Below are 17,225 nucleotides of genomic sequence, written 5' to 3' on the forward strand. Positions count from 1 at the left end.
TGTTTACAAGAGAGATTAATCTTTGATTTAATGCCCACTTTGTTGGGAAGAAATTCACATATTTCTAAGAAAACATGTAAAACTTAGATCTCCCTAACTTTTTAACCAAAAATATTGCAACGAAGCTTTAATTTAATCTATATTAAAATCCGTATCTCTCTCTCTGTCTCTCGCTCTCTCTCTCTCACACACACACACACACACACACACACTTTTCCCCAGTGACACAATGTGACATCGAAAAACTACAACACTGACTGTGGACCACATTTTATTTGCCTACCCTTGAAAAAATGTTATCTACTAAAGTACCTGCAAAATTCAATCAGGCAGAATGTGAAGGAGGCTTATTCTAGATAGAGGTCATGCAACATAAAAGTATCTAAAGAAGATAAACGATGGGTGGTGCATGCATATATAAAGTAGTGGATAACATACAATATTATAAAATAGTACGAACAATTGAGTTTGATACAGTGTGTGTGATGAATGTAAAATATGGGTCAGGGATGGTTGCCTCAACTAAAGCCAAACTTGCCAACCTCATGACTAAAACTGTTAATAGTGTATGTATAGCAAGGACAGTGAAACAAGCTAACACAGACTGCAGCATGTTGTTATGTCATTAAAAAGCTGGGGAATTCACAATGGCAGGACAGCCATTATGACAGCAGCAAAATTAATATTTCCTCATTATCTCCCAACTAGCTGAAGTTCATTAATACTGCACCACTGTACAACGTTAAATTAAATCTGAAGGTTGATAGAAAATGCATATTTTGTGCCTACGTGTGTACAACAGCAAACGCACTTTCAACTAAATATGGGCATTGATACAGCTCATTTTCGAGACATATAAACATATATCAAACTATAAATACTTAATATTAATGATTGGCGAATAATGCACAGAAATAAAACATCAAGTTAGCACCACATACACACAGGAATAAGTACATGCAAAATGTAGTTAGTATCCCTTCATTTTACATTAGTATATTCTCCTACAAAGGGTCACTTCACGGAGAGGAAAAGGATACCTTACCAAGTGCCAAGTTGACATGTTTATTACAGCGTTGCAACAAGTTTCGGGACCCTCTGAATAAGGCGGCCATGCTTCTTTCCCCTTGACCTCAGCGCTGCACTGACACTATCGATCCAGGAAGTAAGGGGGCGGGACAAGATTGACAGCTTTGTGCTCCAATGGAGACACAATAGCTGGGGGATTTAACCAATCACAGCTAGGGTGAGGTGGGATATCCTATATGTTACCTTGGCGTTATGATTTTGTGTAGTTTACCTGGTATCAGAGATTACGGGACGTTTTTATATTAATGTCATTATTTTAAGGAAGAATGCTTTCCAAAGGAAGGCATCGTTGGTGGATGACGTCATAGTATTTGAATGAACGATTTTAAACTGAATGCAAATGTCATTTACATCAAAATAAATAATGCATTACCCCCAAATGTTTACGAGATCAAATTTAACATCATAGTCATAGTACAGTCATGCAGTAACCATGTCTGGGTGTCCTTATGATGAGCAGGGATGTATGTGTCTGCAATATGTATTAACTTAAAGTGAGTGTGTTCATATGTGTGTGTTTATCTAAGTACTTTTTAAGTAAGTTTTTCAATGCAATTTGAGTATATTAATGTATGATGTATTATGCCAAATTATTGTTATATCGTTGAATCTTTGTGTGCTAAACAAACTCAATAAAATAAAAGTGCAAGGTTCATTCAAGATACCATGCCAATAAACATAACACTTGTGATCTGTTAAATATTGTATTTGATGTGGACCAGCATCCAGATGGTTCAAAGACTAGAAAACGATTATTCCTGCACAGACACCAGTAAGAGACTATTATAGTGGTATTTCATGCAGAAATGTTAAGATCAGACCGTGCCTTTATATGTATTTTAGGCACTGAACATGAATTGACATATAGTGGTTAAAATATAAAGAACCTTATATAAAGGCGATTTATAGATTATAATACATGCTCCTGAACTGTTTAATAACAGGTATGCAGATTAATATATTGTTTTTTCCTTTTCTGTTGCTCTTTAAAGTGTTCGATGGTAATCAACCTCATAATAATGAAAGCAACGTTATTCAAAATGTGTGTATATATATATATTAGTACAAAATATAAAAACAAACGAAGCTTCTAGATTCCGTCATGCAGTTATAATAATAATAATACACGAATCGTGACCTCCTCAGCTGATGCCACCGAGATTAAATAACCAGGAAGTGACGTAGCGCCGTTTCCCACTTCAGGAAGGACGACGGGGCTGTTGGCGGCGGAGCTGCGTCAGTAACGATTTGCACAGATAACTTGGGTTTGACTTCGTTTTCATAACGAAACAGGTATGGAAACCTTATTGACACATGTATACGTGGATACCGCTTGTTTTAGTCTTTCTTGGAGACAATATGAATATGATCTCGCAGTCCACAGTATCTTGAAATTAGGTTACGTTTTCTGTTTCTGGATTGCTATCTGTTTAATAATAGTAGCGACTAGATCAAGGACTTGTAAGTCATGAAGGAAATGGCAATATGGTGGATAAAACGTCGGATAGCCGATGCGTGGGGTGTTTGTACTGGTCCAGAAGACAAGACACTGGTCATGTAAACATTAGTTTCTGTTGGTGGGTAACTCTTGACGCGGCCTACTGGCCCTTTCTAAAGCTGGACAGAAAACAACGTGTTTCCAATCGGGTGTGTAAAGCTGAGAGACCTGTTTTCAGTCCCAGTCCTTTGTTTTGAGTGATAATACGCTGTTATTGAATATATAATCCTGCGTATTCATGTCAATAATGTATCAGGCGTCCCCAGGTGCGCATGTATCTCGAGATATCTTCAGCAGACTGAAAACAGGTTTTCTCTTTTATTATTATTTAGCAGGAATGTTTGATTTGATCAGTAGAAACAATCTTTCCTCGCCATTTCTCACGCACTGTAGGGGGTATTTAACCCAAATTACGCGACACGGTATTAGTGTTTGATGTCAATACGAGTCTAGATTTGCAAGGACGCTGGCCAATCCCGGGCGAGAATCGTTGTCTTCTAGAATGTCAACAAAGGCAGCGAACCAATCCGGTGACGGCGTGGGCGGGCTTTGGGAATGTACGCAGTGTAGATCATGCTGTTCTTACTCAGCGCAGTCGAGACGACCTTCTTAGGTAAGGGGAAATTGAACGACTGGGAAATTTCGGCAAACTTTTACGAATGAAAATCAAAAGCATTTTTCCCTCTTCTTAGGATGCCTGCTTCTCTTAGCACAGTATACTTATATATATTTCATATTTGTATTTATTGCACATTTGCCGTTATGCAGGTTACTCTGCCACCTCTCAATATTTACTTGGCCATTTCAGTACATTACAGATTTGTAGTTTGTAGCCTCTCATCATTACTTTGTTTGAGTACTGGGGGAGGCACTGACAGTCCCCTCTCTCACACCCAAGTTGGGGCTCCTGGTACCTGCATCCACATTAAAATAATATGGCTATAATTATTTTCTGAAATGATGAATACAGGTGTTATCCCTTTGTTTAAATTAAAATATGTACACATAGGAGCAATCTATTTCAAAACGCAAGCCACGGGTCATTGGAAGAAACAGTGCAAGGGGAGTTTCACATATTTCAGTTAACTTCTGTGTAATCAGGAATGGGAGGAAGACAACACCTAGTTGAAATTTGCTATCATTTGCTGAAACATTGCATTGTTGGTTTCGCTTTTATCTTTTCTCCTAGTAGTTCTTTCAGCTAGCTGTTTATTGTCCTGTTTTGAAGATTGATTGGAATGATTGATATATGTATGAGCAAAAGGGCTCGTGTAATGTCGGCAACAGTAAGTGGTGTCCGGAGACACAGATGTTGTTGGAATTTTTTCTGTCTGCTCACTCCCGACCCGAGTCAGTGGCTGTTGTGCAATGTCCATGGCTGACGTGATAAGATAAGACCATCTCTATTATTTCACTCACTGCAGCCAGAGGTAAAGGCCTCATACACTTGATTTGCATATTTGTGCAACATGTCTTTATTCTTTCGACATTGAATATATCAAATGGGGATTCTATTTTGCTGCTAAACTAAAATGGTGGACGAGATCAATTCTGAACTAGAATCCAGTGGTGGTTGAGGCAGTAAGTGCAAGGTGGGCAGGTCTTTTTCAAATGGTGATGATGTGGAAACAATATCCACCACTTCCTTGTGGGATAGCGTGGCCATGTCATGTTGTATTCAAAGCATCTGAAGGACTCTGTTTGTGGTTTTCCAGAAATTAAGGAACAGGAAGTTGCTATATTCTGTGCCACCTGTTAGCCACAATATATTTTGCTATACCACTTTACACACAGATCTTGCCATAATTACTGAAGCTCATTTGCTGTTGGCAGTCTTTTGAATGCTATTAATTCAGACTCAGAATTGCAGTACTTTGCTTAATAGGAACAACCAAATCACTATAATAGTAAATCATAGGCTGCCCCATAAGCAATTACTGTGATTAAAAGATGAAGTAATACTTTTTGGCAAAAAAACACCAAGATTTTTTTGGTGGTTGAATCAACAATGCAGTTCTATTTAAAGCCCTTTTTCCTCCCACAATCTTAATAATCTTAACTTTGTATTCACATTAATTGTTGGTGTTGCCTCTCTTTTCGAGCTTCGAGTGTTTGCAAAATAAAGAAGAGTTGCTTAGTCACCTGGATGTTTGGCTGCATGAGCTTGGTCATGACGCATGAGTCCACAGACTCCTCCCTGCCAGTTGACTGACCCAGCTGGTCCTCGATGACTGCACATCTGCTTTAAGCACAAGGAAAACTCACTCCATCGGTCCATCCTCACTATTAACTAGTCGCCATTGGGCTTGGGACCGTCAGAGATGTATTTCTCATCTGTGGAGTTCTTTGTTTGCTCTCCTCAGTGCCTTGACTACTGTGTTAAAAGTAATCGTATCCTTGTCTGTTTTAAATCTGTTAAAGCATTCTGTGACAGATTGTTGTGAAGAGTGCTATACCAAACCAAACACGATTGATTGATTTATCACCATTTGTAGGGTAGGATGTACAGTGAGGGGAAAAAAGTATTTGATCCCCTGCTGATTTTGTATGTTTGCCCAATGACAAAGAAATGATCAGTCTATAATTTTAATGGTAGGTGTATTTTAACAGTGAGAGACAGAATAACAACAAAAAAATCCAGAAAAACGCATTTCAAAAAAGTTATAAATTGATTTGCATGTTAATGAGGGAAATAAGTATTTGACCCCTTCGACTTAGTACTTGGTGGCAAAACCCTTGTTGGCAATCACAGAGGTCAGACGTTTCTTGTAGTTGGCCACCAGGTTTGCACACATCTCAGGAGGGATTTTGTCCCACTCCTCTTTGCAGATCCTCTCCAAGTCATTAAGGTTTCGAGGCTGACGTTTGGCAACTCGAACCTTCAGCTCCCTCCACAGGTTTTCTATGGGATTAAGGTCTGGAGACTGGCTAGGCCACTCCAGGACCTTAATGTGCTTCTTCTTGAGCCACTCCTTTGTTGCCTTGGCTGTGTGTTTTGGGTCATTGTCATGCTGGAATACCCATCCACAACCCATTTTCAATGCCCTGGCTGAGGGAAGGAGGTTCTCACCCAAGATTTGACGGTTCATGGCCCCGTCCATCGTCCCTTTGATGTGGTGCAGTTGTCCTGTCCCCTTAGCAGAAAAACACCCCCAAAGCATAATGTTTCCACCTCCATGTTTGACGGTGGGGATGGTGTTCTTGGGGTCATTCCTCCTCCTCCAAACACGGCGAGTTGAGTTGATGCCAAAGAGCTCGATTTTGGTCTCATCTGACCACAACACTTTCACCCAGTTCTCCTCTGAATCATTCAGATGTTGGCAAACTTCAGACGGGTCTGTACATGTGCTTTCTTGAGCAGGGGGACCTTGCGGGCGCTGCAGGATTTCAGTCCTTCATGGCGTAGTGTGTTACCAATTGTTTTCTTGGTGACTATGGTCCCAGCTGCCTTGAGATCATTAACAAGATCCTCCCGTGTAGTTCTGGGCTGATTCCTCACCGTTCTCATGATCATTGAAACTCCACGAGGTGAGATCTTGCATGGAGCCCCAGACCGAGGGAGACTGACAGTTATTTTGTGTTTCTTCCATTTGCGAATAATCGCACCAACTGTTGTCACCTTCTCACCAAGCTGCTTGGTGATGGTCTTGTAGCCAATTCCAGCCTTGTGTAGGTCTACAATCTTGTCCCTGACATCCTTGGACAGCTCTTTGGTCTTGGCCATGGTGGAGAGTTTGGAATCTGATTGATTGATTGCTTCTGTGGACAGGTGTGTTTTATACAGGTAACGAGCTGAGATTAGGAGCACTCCCTTTAAGAGAGACACCTGGGAGCCAGAAATCTTGCTGATTGATAGGGGATCAAATACTTATTTCCCTCATTAACATGCAAATCAGTTTATAACTTTTTTGAAATGCTTTTTTCTGGATTTTTTTTTTGTTATTCTGTCTCTCAATGTTAAAATACACCTACCATTAAAATTATAGACTGATCATTTCTTTGTCAGTGGGCAAACGTACAAAATCAGCAGGGGATCAAATACTTTTTTCCCTCACTGTACATCTTCAAATCGAGTATTCATGTCTGCTGTGGAGCTGTATTGTCAAGGTGTATACAGTTGGCTTGTACTGTGTGATGTTGCCTGTTTTCTTTGCCCTTAGAATAAGTGTAAATCAGTTTTATTCTGTTACATTAACATAATTAAAATGCATTAACAACTGAGGGGAAAATAATAGAATATTGCAGTTAAAGATTTACAGGTGCCATTATTTAGTGTGTCCCCAGTGTGTTCCTCGAGCTTTTCTGAAGCTACAGGCTACACTGTAGTGATTGAAGTGTACCAGAGTTTTTATTTTTACTTTACAAAGTAAGTGACGCTTTTGCATTTTAGACTGATGTAAATGCCATAGAAAACAATCCTATATTGTCATGTTTTCTGTTTTCCCCCCACAGTGAAAACCATTATTAAAAAAGAAAATGGCATTCTTCCAAGAAGGCTCATCGCCCACCAGCACAATGGAAACATCCAACTTTGCGCATGTGATCTTTCAAAATGTAGGGAAAAGTTACATTCCTCACGCAGCCCTCGAATGTCACTATACTCTCACCCAGTACATCAAACCCCACCAGAAGGACTGGGTTGGCATTTTCAAGGTAAGAATGTGTTTCCTGTGTTTTGCTTTAGATTCTCAGTTGCACAGTAGACGGGCAGATTGCTCTATTGTAACACTTTTAAAACCGCATCACAGGTCAGCACTTGAAAAACCGAGCTTCCTTTTGTTTTCAAGCTGCTTAAATAAGCTATGCTGCTATGCATCTACATAATCCAACCCCCCTCCCTTTATATATGAAAGAATGAGTTAGTGTGTTGTGTTCACTGTAATTGTGATCAAGGAATTTTCTGAGTCACTGGAAGTATTTAAGCATTGCTCATTCTTGGTTGTTACAAGAAAATATTATACGGGAAATAAGTTGGTGTGACAGTCTTGGTTACAGATTAACTTGAACTATAGTTTTGGATAAAGAAAATCAAATCTGACAACAACCTTACTAAAGGTGGTTGCGGTCACCTTTTTAGATAGCAGCATGTATTTAGATATTTTAGTTTTCCTCCTTGGTTCCAGGTTATATTGCCCAGTTTTAAGTAAATTAAGTATGTGTTTGCAGGTGAATAAAATAAAACCCAAGTTGAAGCAGGTAGATCCCAAAAGTAGAGAGTTGTTCTTTTCCCTACTAAGACAATCGACAGTCCTAAGAGTGATGAGGAGTAGCTTTAAACATCACAGTACTTTAAAACCTGACGTACCATCACCCAGGGGACATATTTTCAAAACCTGTTTTAGTTAAGTTGCAGTGCTATCCCCTTTTCCTTAACTTTTAAGGTGGTTAATTTGTCAGCAAAGGTGATCCTTTAATTTTTGTTTTTTCTTTTGAACACTGCAGAAAAGTGTCCATTGTGAGATTGTGTGTTTGTATATAAACACTGATGTTCAAAATGATGGCATTACCTACACATCTGACTGAAGTTGTGATAAGAAAAACTATTCAATGTTAGTTACAAAAATTACATACTGTCCCTCAAAGGATTACACACATGATTTATCAAGTCTCCAGGGAAGGAAATTGAATTTAATAGTATATCCATAGTTCCCATGGAAGATTATTATAGGAGGAAATTGTCAATAAATGTTTTACCTAATGGCGTAAAGGTCAATTAATAGATATAGATGTACTGGTGGTAACAGGACAATAAAGTTCAATTTGATATAATAATGCCTTTGGGTATTGAGTCAAGACACTTTAGGTAAAATACATGGACGAATAATAGTTTTATTAAATATTTAAATCCATCATTTCTAGACCATGTTCATTGCCTCACAGTTTTTCAAATGCATTCTCCCTCTCTTTCTGGTCGTGCTGGTTATTTAAATGTGTTGCAAATTTGTGCCAAGTTGTGACAATATGATTTACTACTTCCATCACTTGTAAAATAATAATATGAATAATAACAAACAATCATAAATTCTAGATATCAAACATATTTTAATTAGATTAAACTGTGTGTCTAGTTTTTTTAATAGTGCTCACTCAACCTCATATGCTAACAAACAGAAAAGCCGTGTAGAATGCATTGAACAAGTAGATCCACTTTTGAAATAAATTAAACCAGTTCCTGGGCTTCTTGCTCGATGAGGTCATTTCCCTCGATCCACTGAAATTGCACTGCTTAATAAATTTGTATTGAAACGGCTGTATTCAGTAGAGGAGGTAATACTTTGGCTCATAAACATTTATATGGAATGAGTTGTTAAAGTCTAATAACCCACTGAGTTACTTATGCTTTCACTACAACAAATTGTGCCTCTGCCGTCGGGTCCAAGACATTGAGAAAAACAGATCCATGATCATTATTTTTAATTGTTAAATGTATTTTCCTTCTAACTGACTTGGATTTGAGCAATCGCATTATAAATATTGCGGCCCCTATGTTTTGGTGAGAAAAGAGAAGACAAGAAACCAGCAACCCCCCCAGAAAAAGAAAATCGGATGGTTCAGGCAAACCTAAAGACAAAGAACTGATTAGTCAGAACTGATCAGTCATATCAGAAAGTATCAGATGCTGAAGTTTGATTCATGTGGAAAAACCCCAGTAAGTAATGCCCATGCTAAATCTACCACAATAAAACCTATAATAATTGTGAATGTATGATCTATTTTGTGTGCACAAGACACATTGATAAACATTGTAATATGAAATATGCAAGTTGGCAAAAGCACTGAAGGTTTGGTCTTTACTTTCCAGACTGCAGTTGTCCAGACTCCTTCAGTTATGAGAATACTAAAATGAGACGTTGCATAATTGATAAGAAACTACTTCTGTTAGAGACTTGAGCATTAAATTGATTTATTCCAAGAAATCAAACGTCCAGCTCTGAATCTGTTCAACTAGGAATGAGATCTGAACTCTTAACTTGGTTTCCCCCCTTATGCACATCCTGTTGTGTACTTGATATAATTACGTTGTTTCTCATTAGACCTGTTTAAAAAGTGTGTAGCAGGATCAAGTTTATCATTTGCATTTCATTTTCATAGCTTCCAATACACTTGTCAAATCCAAGAGGAAAATGTGACAAATGTGTTTTTCCATGTGTACAAACATCAGCCAACAAAAAGATCCATCTTTATATAATTGCAGCTTAGTGTTATGTTTTACTTTGGGTGGCTTTGTGTTACACTCATGAGCTTCCTCTGAGCATTGCCTGATTATTATTATTATTATTAATATTATTATTATTATTATTATAATTTGGATCAATCAATTACCATGACAAAATACATGAGAATCACAAACAAGCTATTATTTCATTAAAGACAAGCTATGCATCCCAACAATGCTCTGACTGTTTCGGGAATGCTTTTGATCGTCTGTTCAGTAGAGCTGAATGGAAGTCGGACCAGGCCCTGCAGTTTGTCTGTCTTCATGTGTTGCCAGCTTAAAGATGATCTATGCTTCAGCAAACCTCAGAAAACCAGTACTTATGACAATACCTTTTCAAAATACATGACACATGCTTTATGTAATGCTGCTCTTGCTCAATAGTCAGAGAGATACCTGGGGTGTGAGTCACTGGCCTGAAGGTGATTTTCCGGGACTGAACCAGAGTGCTGTGTGGTGACAGTTTATGAGAGCGCACTGCCCCCTAGTGACGGGTTGTGGCACTGTCAGTTTGAGGAAAGACTCCATCTACATTTTCCTCTGTATACCACACATCCCAAATCATAGCTTGTTGGTGTATTTACACACAAATCTGAGACAACAGACTCACAGTTTCCAGTTGCTGGGTTAAAATTACTCATCGTTTGTGCAGGTTGGTTTTGCTGGTTTTTAAGTTTTTTATAAAAGGCAAGTGCTTTCTGTGTATTCAGAATTGTGTGTGTGTCCGTGTGTGTGCACATGTATAATGTAGTCTAGTCTTATTCATTCAAACATTAACTATGATCTCTCACTACAGTAATACTGTGAGGAGGGGTGAATCTCTGTTGGAAATCTGATATGAATTGCAATGTTGGCACTGCATTATCAATCACCATTATATTATCACAAGTATATTATTATACATATCATTTGTTATAAAGTGTTATGAAAATCAGAATTTCCCTGCTGTGTGTGCCATGATAATTTCATTTTGACATGGACTGTGTCTTGTTTACTCCCGTCTGAACGTGCAGCAGCTAAATCAATCACCTCTTTGATACGGCAAAATGTATAAAAGGTTAAAAGCGGCGTTATATGAGAGCTCTCGAGCCCTGGAGTTGGGAGTGTTGCCTGGGAGGGTTCGCAGAAAGCAAACATGAAATTTATAATTAAGCTGTCACTGTGTTGCAGAACTGCACACTATCAAATGATTCATGTATTTAAATGCTTTTTTTCCTTTCTTAAATCAATCTTGTAAATACATGCTGCTAAAGGACTATTGCATGTTCGTTTTACTTAAAATTATCTTCTTAAAATTATCAACATTTTCCAAATTGTGATATGAATTTTGATTCAAAACAGTAGTAATGTTTTTACCAGTATTTTTCACAGTATATTAATGTTTCAGTGCTTTGTTCTATGTTTGGTCACAAGAATAACTGAGACAAAAATAAATACAAAATATTTAGGACATAACTATTTTTTCTACCAGATTATGTTGCAATTTAAATTAGATTGAAACCGTTAATATTAAATAAAACCTTGCCTAGAGCTGTTTTACTCTCTCCATCTGATATATATCGAGGAAAAAATGTATCAAGTTACTGTAGAAAAGTGAATTCAGTGAGTTTTGGTACACATAAATAGCTGTATTTCAACATACTTCTCCGTAACTTAAAGGAAATTCTCTCTTCCTTTTGGTGGCAAGTAGCGTTTGTTAGAAAAGGACGGCACAACACACAGAGGAGAAAATGCATTTGAATAAATAAAAAAAAAAAAACAGTGGTACTTAAATGATTCCCTTGATTTTCATAAATTAAATTAAATTAACTGCTGGAACCCTTTTAGAAAACTTTAAAAGTTTTTTGAACATTTGTACCAAATTCTGCAAGGATTTTATTATTATTTTTTAATTCTAATGTTCGGGAATAAAAAAATAATATCTGTAACAAAGCCGCATGTATGGTGCCTTTTGAAGCCGAGCTAAATTAGTTACAGTACTTGTTGCTAAGTTGGAAAATTTGCCATTAAACTTTTCCGAAGCCGAGAAAGTTCCAGATTTCAGTTGGGCGTGAAGATCGTTATTCGTCTGTCCCCTTATGCCATTGAGTGAAACTGACAGCTTTATGATTGAGGGTTTACATTATGGATGTATTTTTTCTGCTCCCCCTCATCAGGCATCAGTTAGCAACACATAAAATGTATATAACTACATCTCTGCTTCAATTTTAAAGTACATGTAAAATTTTCACCTATTTTTTTTTTTTTTTTTTTTTACTTTTACTGCAACAACCCGATCCCAAACCTCAGTGTAACAAACCTGGCTACATAAACACTTATGGCTTCAACTGCTTTCTTAAAATAAAATGAATGTAATACAAAAACATACACCCGTATCCTGTCCCACCATTTGATTTGATAGAAATATCACTTTTAAGTTATAGCCTACTGTAATAATTAAGTGGTGTTTTAGTAGGGTTTGTTTGTGTACAGGTTTGAATTGTGAGATTTAAAAGTCAAAATTATATACACAGAATATTGGTTAAACAGTTTATTAAATATAATCATAAACTGTATGGTGTTATTTTTTGCACATTGTAATGATTCTTAGACAAAATGACACTTGTTGCATGGTATTTTTAAACCATCTCCTATAGATTATTTAAATGTATAAAATATCTTCTAAAAAAGACATTCATTGCACTCAAACACTAATTGTTACACAAAAAAAGATGACCGTGTTCGTGGAAGAATGCGAACATGTGCCTTTAAGTGTTTTATAGCTGACATAAGGACTACAGCGCCTGTATAATTAAGGCCTGTAATGGCGTTGTTTTCTTCTCTGCAGGTTGGCTGGAGTACAGCTCGAGATTATTACACTTTCTTGTGGTCACCTCTTCCCGACAACTATGTGGAAGGAACCTCGGTTAACCGTGTGCTGGTATTTCAAGGTAAATTGTAATTCTCTCGTTTCCAAACCACTTTTTTTTTTTTTTTTTATTGAAACGAACACCTCTTAAACGTCTGAAAACTAGTTTTGAAAATGTGAAGTCTTATCAGGTTATTACGTGGTGAGATATTGATTAATGGTGGATGCACCATCTCTTCCACAGGATACTACGTTCCAAATGATGACGGGGAGTTTTACCAGTTCTGTTACGTCACCCATAAGGGGGAAATACGAGGAGCCAGCACGCCTTTCCAGTTCCGGGCCAGCACCCCCACCGACGAACTGCTCACCATGGAGGATGAGAACAACTCGGACATACTGGTGGTGACGACCAAGGCGGGATTCCTGGAGGTGTGCTTCCACCGGTCCATGTCAATTCTGTGCCCTCCGAGGATGTAGAGAGAGAAAACGCAAACAGGATGGTGGTGACTTGGCAAACGTTGGGCCTGGTGGGCGGAGATCCATCAAGCCCATCGTTTGCAACGTCTTCGCAAACCGTGGCAACCAGAAAAAGAGGAACTGATTAATTGATGAGAGTTGAGAAGTGGCACCTGTTTTTGCATTGAGGGTTTTCAGCTTTGAGTTCAGCTGTTCTACTGGGCCATGTTGCATTGTGCAGAAAAACAAGATTTGGCAAAAAAAAAAAATGAACAAAGCAAGAAGCAGCCATGATAATAAGGATGATGATGATAACAATCCGCCCATGATCTATGTGTGTATTCATAGTTCTGTGCAATGATCTGTTCTAACGTTTGCTCTTGGGTTCATGCAGCACAAAATCGAGGAAGCCAACAAGGAGAAACAAGAGTTACTGAAAGTGATCTCGGAACTACAGAAGGAAAATGATCGGCTGCAAGAGGAGACTACGAAACTGGAGAAACTGTGTGAGGAAGAGAAGGAGACCTGCGCCCAACTGAGGAAGGACTCCAAGGTAAGAGGAAAGCTGTGGTAATGTCAGAGCTGTGTGGACTTGGGTTGCTCGTGCTGTAGCAATATTGTTTCAATCTCATCTTCGGCACCATCGCGCTCTTGAAGTTAGTGTCGTGACCGGACGTTGCTGGTAAAGAGGGAAATACGCTTGTAATTGCGCAGCAGCATATTGAGACGTCTTTCATCAACTTTGCCGACGTTATTCATTGACATTGTGAACATCTAATGTGGATCTTTTCGATTTCACTATTTTGTCGATTTTAAACGAATTTCACTTCTGCAAAATTCTGTAGTATGAATATTTTTATATGAAGGAAACGGTCGACTCATTTTCATCCTTTTAAATTGACATCCTAAACTTCAAAACACGAAGGATTATTTTGTTATATGGTACCCAGCACAAGGCATTATGGGAAAAATCTTCTGTAATCACAACAGTTGCCTGGCTTGTCAAATATTTTAGTTAATTAACGTAACCTTGTAAAGTAATGTATCTTTTAATGTCTTGCATATTTATGAAGACTTATATATAGTTATTGGTGCCTTAGGGAAATGGTGTCCTCACTGCTGTTGACCTCATTTGAGAACTACATGTCTTGACTAAAGATTTGGCCTTTACCACAGGCAGGTAATAGTGTTCCTCATGCGCAAGATCACTGTACTCTTTAGTTCTCTTTAGCGCCTCCCCTCCATTAGTAGTCATATTTGAAAGAGTAGGATTTTTGTGGGTTTCTGAGACCAAATGATTTGTATTGTTGTTATATTTTAGTGTGCCAATGATATTAAAATGAAACGGTGCATTAAATATGCTTCAAAAAGTATATAAATATATATTAAATGTGGTTCTACTCTTACAATGTCTGCAAACAAAATAATTAAAATAAAAACACACAGAGGTCTGGATTCAACAGGCGTATCACCAGCCTTTCGGTATACTTTCAAAGATCTATAAGACATCTGAGACATCTTTTTAAATTAGTAGTTGATTTGTGATGATATTCTTTAGCCAGTGCTTCAAGCTTTAGGCTACATTTGGTAAATAAGGGATAAATGCTAACATACAACTTGTCTGTTTTGTTATCAAATTTAGTTTTTTAATGAATTTATTTATTGTATAATTCAGATTTTAAAAACATTGCATTAATTAGCAATTTAAAGATTTGCAATGACTGATCTGATTTGTGATGAGCTACAACAGAATGTCATATTACTGTCTGTTTAAACTTGGAAAATAAATGAATAAATACATCTTCGTCTGGCTGTATAAGCCTATATTTGGTTATGGTCAGTGACTGTGGTTCTGGAACTTTTGATTTCGTTCAACAGTTGAAATAATATTTCGATAAACATCAAGGCTTTGTAGGTTATGTACAATTTTACTGGCTTCCAAAGATTGTTCGTTTGTCTTCGGAGTGATTTGAATTGCATAGTGCGATTAGTAGCTACAAACCTAGTCGATTTCGATGTGTACAGTATTATGAATTCCAACTTCCTTGCTCTACAACAGTGTGCTCTTTCAGTGTGTACTTTATAGTGCAATAAATGTATTAACCAAATTCACATGACTTGTTCAGAGAGGAAGTTAGCAATAGGTTCTAGTATCTGGCAATGTGTGGCGCCATTTCAACCACAAAGAACAAAGTTGACGTCAAGCACTTGAAAAACAAATCGAGCTTGAAACAGACAGTACTAACAAGCTGGTATTACTGAGTGACCCCCACCAAACGTCTGCTTTACATTTGTTCACATTTGGTGAGAACATGCTCATTTCTGGAAACAAATAGCCTGCTAACAAATACTGTATTTTTTAATCATGATTTTTATGACCGTTTTTGTATTCTGAAATGTATATTTGATTACATACCCGGGCGTACACTGTTCATTATTTTATTTTACTTTGGAAATGCTGAAAACTGTCCATGGTTTAAAGTATTTAAATTAATTGAAAACTGGTGTCAAAAATAAATAAAAATAAGAACAAAATAAATCCAAAACAGACCTTGAAAACATGTTTGAAAAACCATTGAGATGTTTTGCAAGAAGGCCAGTTTCCATTTTATGGATGTTTATAATACTGTACTTTAGATTGTTTATATGTGAAGATGTTAGTTTATATTTGATTTAATATTTAACCGTGGAATATATATATATATATATATATATATATATATATATATATATATAGTGTGCATTTTTAGTATTATCTTGTCAAAGTACATTTTTATTTAGTTTTTCGGGAAAAGGAGCTCTGAATTTAACATTAAGTCTGGGTTGGAATGCAAGTAAGGGGCCTAGTATAGCACCAAATTTATAGTCTTGTAGCTCCCCCTAGTGAGTTTTATTTTTTATTTTTTCCTCCTCTCATTAAATTGTGACTTCTCTTGTTATTGATTTAGAGAAGACAATCTGCTGATAACGCGAAATGCATCTTGGAATTGTTTATAGTAAAAACAATCCAATTAATTTATTTTGCTATCATCTCATAAAAGGGGAAAAATAGCATAATTGTTACTATTATCTTATCAGAGTGACCTGTGTGTTTTAAATCCGTCCTGATGAAAATCTTAAAATTGGCATGCGGTTGTTAATTTTGTGGAATTCTGAAGATGATGCACCTTATATAAAAAAAGAAATAGGATACTTCTGATTACAATGATATTTTAATTAGAATCTATACTCGGTTGAAGAACTGAGTTAAAAGCCTTTGCACCTTAACACCTATTTTTAAAGTGTCATCTTCATTATATACATCTATATTCAATCTATAGTCGGCCTAAGTCTTTTGACTTGCAAATCAGAACTGTCATTTCCTGACCCTTCATTATACTCCCCCCCTTAAGTATATATTCTGCTGCAAAGTGTGAATAAACCTCACAGTGGCAACAGGTTATGCCAGTTATTTAGATTGTGATGAATTAAGTTTTTGAATTAAACACTCTGAACAGTAAGGGAAAAAAAAGTGTCATCTGTTTTCTCTCTCTCTCGCCTGCCCACATACACCCCGTGACTGCCAACTTTATACCCCCACTTTATAGTGCCTCAATGCTGCCGACTTCATTAATTTCAGACATATTGATTTTGGATGTAGATTGTCCTTTGCTACTTGTAATTTGTAACTGTGCTCAGGGGCATAGATTACATTTTATGGTTTATAATGGAATACAAGACATTTGTGAGACGCAGGCTCTCGCCAGACCCAGTAACAGATCCCAGCGAAGGCTGTCGGGGGCTGAATCCACAAAGCTTTATTTCAGTCGTTTTCTTACAAGCTTTTCACTTTCACCAAAGCTTTCTTAAATTTGAAATGATTCATAAAAATGTGGAATGTTTCATAAATCAAATAATGAATTATACGTTAGAGCGCAAAGTTAAATCTTAAAACTGCTTTATTTTTCTTTTTTTTTTACATGATTCTGGTCTGGGATATGTACCTGAATTGTATATTGTTCACTCTGATCTGAAGTGTCCGCTAGAACGTCAGCAGCTTCTCTTAACCCTTTCTCTGAGTGCATTACCCCGAGGAGACGCATGTTTTATTGGGAATTAATCTTTCTCTACGCTTC

At 37.2% G+C, this 17,225-nt stretch overlaps 2 protein-coding genes across 4 annotated transcripts in view; one reads left to right on the forward strand and one right to left on the reverse strand.

Moving 5' to 3' along the window:
- LOC136760313 (3-hydroxyisobutyrate dehydrogenase, mitochondrial) overlaps positions 1-1,189 on the reverse strand; it is a 40,061-nt gene extending 38,872 nt beyond the window's left edge. The window contains exon 1 of the mRNA XM_066715650.1: positions 1,046-1,189. Within this exon, the coding sequence (XP_066571747.1) occupies positions 1,046-1,115 (70 nt within the window). The 5' untranslated portion in view covers positions 1,116-1,189. The remainder of the gene's footprint in view (positions 1-1,045) is intronic.
- A 1,098-nt stretch (positions 1,190-2,287) lies between these two features.
- Positions 2,288-17,225, forward strand: part of tax1bp1b (Tax1 (human T-cell leukemia virus type I) binding protein 1b) — a 28,489-nt gene continuing 13,551 nt past the window's right edge. For all 3 annotated transcript variants that reach the window (XM_066715651.1, XM_066715652.1, XM_066715653.1), the window contains exons 1-5: positions 2,288-2,382; positions 7,040-7,240; positions 12,631-12,733; positions 12,896-13,083; positions 13,505-13,663. In XM_066715651.1, the coding sequence (XP_066571748.1) occupies positions 7,064-7,240; positions 12,631-12,733; positions 12,896-13,083; positions 13,505-13,663 (627 nt within the window). In that variant the 5' untranslated portion in view covers positions 2,288-2,382; positions 7,040-7,063. The remainder of the gene's footprint in view (positions 2,383-7,039; positions 7,241-12,630; positions 12,734-12,895; positions 13,084-13,504; positions 13,664-17,225) is intronic.

Source organism: Amia ocellicauda, chromosome 10 (genome assembly GCF_036373705.1).
Source record: "Amia ocellicauda isolate fAmiCal2 chromosome 10, fAmiCal2.hap1, whole genome shotgun sequence".
Taxonomy (NCBI): Eukaryota; Metazoa; Chordata; class Actinopteri; order Amiiformes; family Amiidae; genus Amia; species Amia ocellicauda.